At 32.6% G+C, this 2,089-nt stretch overlaps 1 protein-coding gene across 1 annotated transcript in view; it reads left to right on the forward strand.

Moving 5' to 3' along the window:
- Positions 1-2,089, forward strand: part of LOC111089193 (adenylate cyclase type 2-like) — a gene marked incomplete at its 3' end in the record, with an annotated part of 54,957 nt that overhangs the window by 43,568 nt on the left and 9,300 nt on the right. The window contains exon 4 of the mRNA XM_022401225.1: positions 1,610-1,759. Within this exon, the coding sequence (XP_022256933.1) occupies positions 1,610-1,759 (150 nt within the window). The remainder of the gene's footprint in view (positions 1-1,609; positions 1,760-2,089) is intronic.

Below are 2,089 nucleotides of genomic sequence, written 5' to 3' on the forward strand. Positions count from 1 at the left end.
CATCACTAGTCACGTAATTATAAACAACATCACTAGTCACGTAATTATAAACAACATCACTAGTCACGTAATTATAAACAAGATCACTAGACACGTAGTTATAAACAAGATCACTAGTCACGTAGTTATTGATCACTCGACACGTAATTATAAACAATATCACTAGTCACGTAGTTATAAACAAGATCACTAGATACGTAGTTATAGATCACTAGTCACGTAGTTATCGATCACTAGACACGTAGTTATAGATCACTAGTCATGTAGTTATAGATCACTAGTCATGTAGCTATAAACAAGATCATTAGTCACGTAGTTATAGATCACTAGTCACGTAGTTATAAACAAGATCACTAGTCATGTAGTTATAGATCACTAGATACGTAGTTATAAACAAGATCACTAGTTACGTAGTTATAGATCACTAGATACGTAGTTATAAACAAGATCACTAGTTACGTAGTTATAAACAAGATAATAAAAAGCAGTGTTAAAACAACAATGATTTAAGGAGCTTAGTTTACCTGTTGTAGTTATAGATCACTAGTGACGTAGTTATAGATCACTAGTCACGCAACTTAGTTTACCTGTTGTAGTTATAGATCACTAGTTACGTCACTAGCGACATATCCTACAAAACACTAACGACATATCGTACAATAAATTATCGGTACTCCGTATACGGTATAAATAACAGGACTGCTTGTTCAATGAACGTGAAATATACAGTACCTCAAACAATATTCACTCCAAAACGTATTAGGTTTAACCCTAAAGATTAGAAACGTACGTGTACATCAATGTGGTTTTGTACTTATTTTTTCTATCGTACGTTAGATTAAGCCTAACGGTAAACATTACGTTTATTTTTAGAACTTAGGTAGCCTTATATTTATAGATAATAACTCTAGTTTAGAATCTTTAAATGTTTATATAAAGTAAATGTGTTGACAACGAGAAGAGTTTTTGACTGGAAATATTCCGGTTTTAACAAAATCGATTAAACGGTCATCGTAGCAGTGTCAAGTTTTGCTGTTACCAAATGCTTTGATGTTCTTTTACCTTGCCGACAGAAACGTTCTGAGTAATTCAGTATTGATTCTTTTTATTTTACAAAAAAAAAAAAAAAAATAGTTGCGAAAGATGTTCTAGTAAAAAAAAATTGGATAAAAATCTTTTGGATATTTTTATTATTTCTCGGGAAATGTTTACACGGTGCTGATTTTTACTTGTCTATTTCTTACTCTTTACAAACAAAATAAAATAATAATAATAAAAAACAACAGAGGGCGCGGTTATTCAATAAGGAACGATGGGATTCAGATGTGAGAGAAAACAGCTGGTTGAAGCACATTCAGTAAACTAATTACACGTGAAATATCTGTAGTCAGAGGTGTATAATATCTTTAGACTTACTTTTAGTACAAGTTCTCTAATCATTCCTTCTCATGATATTTGTACAAAATAGAGAAACATAAGCACTCCAGAATCAAGTTTATATTTAGAAGGAAAACGTCTCTCTCAGCTAAAGTATTGAATTTTTAAAAATTTTCAATTTACAGTAGAGAATAAACTCTATAATAATATTTCGTGTCCTCTGTCTGTTTAGATCGTGGCAAACTCGGTGTTTCTGTTATGTGCTGTGAAAGTAGGTTACTATCACAGACAAATGAGGGATCGAGCATTAGACCGAACGTTCACCGGAACAAGAGGGGTAATAGAGTCACGTATCAAATTGGAGTATGAAAAAGAACAACAGGTAAACTAAGCTTTTTTATGATATGTCGTCAGTGTTTTGTAGGATATGTTGATAATGCTTTTTGTGATATGCCGGTAGTGTTTTGTAGGATATGTCGCTAGTGTTTTGTATGATATGTCGTTAGTGTTTTGTAGGATATGTCGCTAGTGTTTTGTATGATATGCCGGTAGTGTTTTGTATGATATGTCGTTAGTGTTTTGTAGGATATGTCGCTAGTGTTTTGTATGATATGCCGGTAGTGTTTTGTATGATATGTCGTTAGTGTTTTGTATGATATGTCGCTAGTGTTTGTAGGATATGTCGTTAGTGTTTTGTATGATATGCCGGTAG

The sequence above is a fragment of the Limulus polyphemus genome, unplaced genomic scaffold, assembly GCF_000517525.1.
Source record: "Limulus polyphemus unplaced genomic scaffold, Limulus_polyphemus-2.1.2 Scaffold5512, whole genome shotgun sequence".
Taxonomy (NCBI): domain Eukaryota; kingdom Metazoa; phylum Arthropoda; class Merostomata; order Xiphosura; family Limulidae; genus Limulus; species Limulus polyphemus.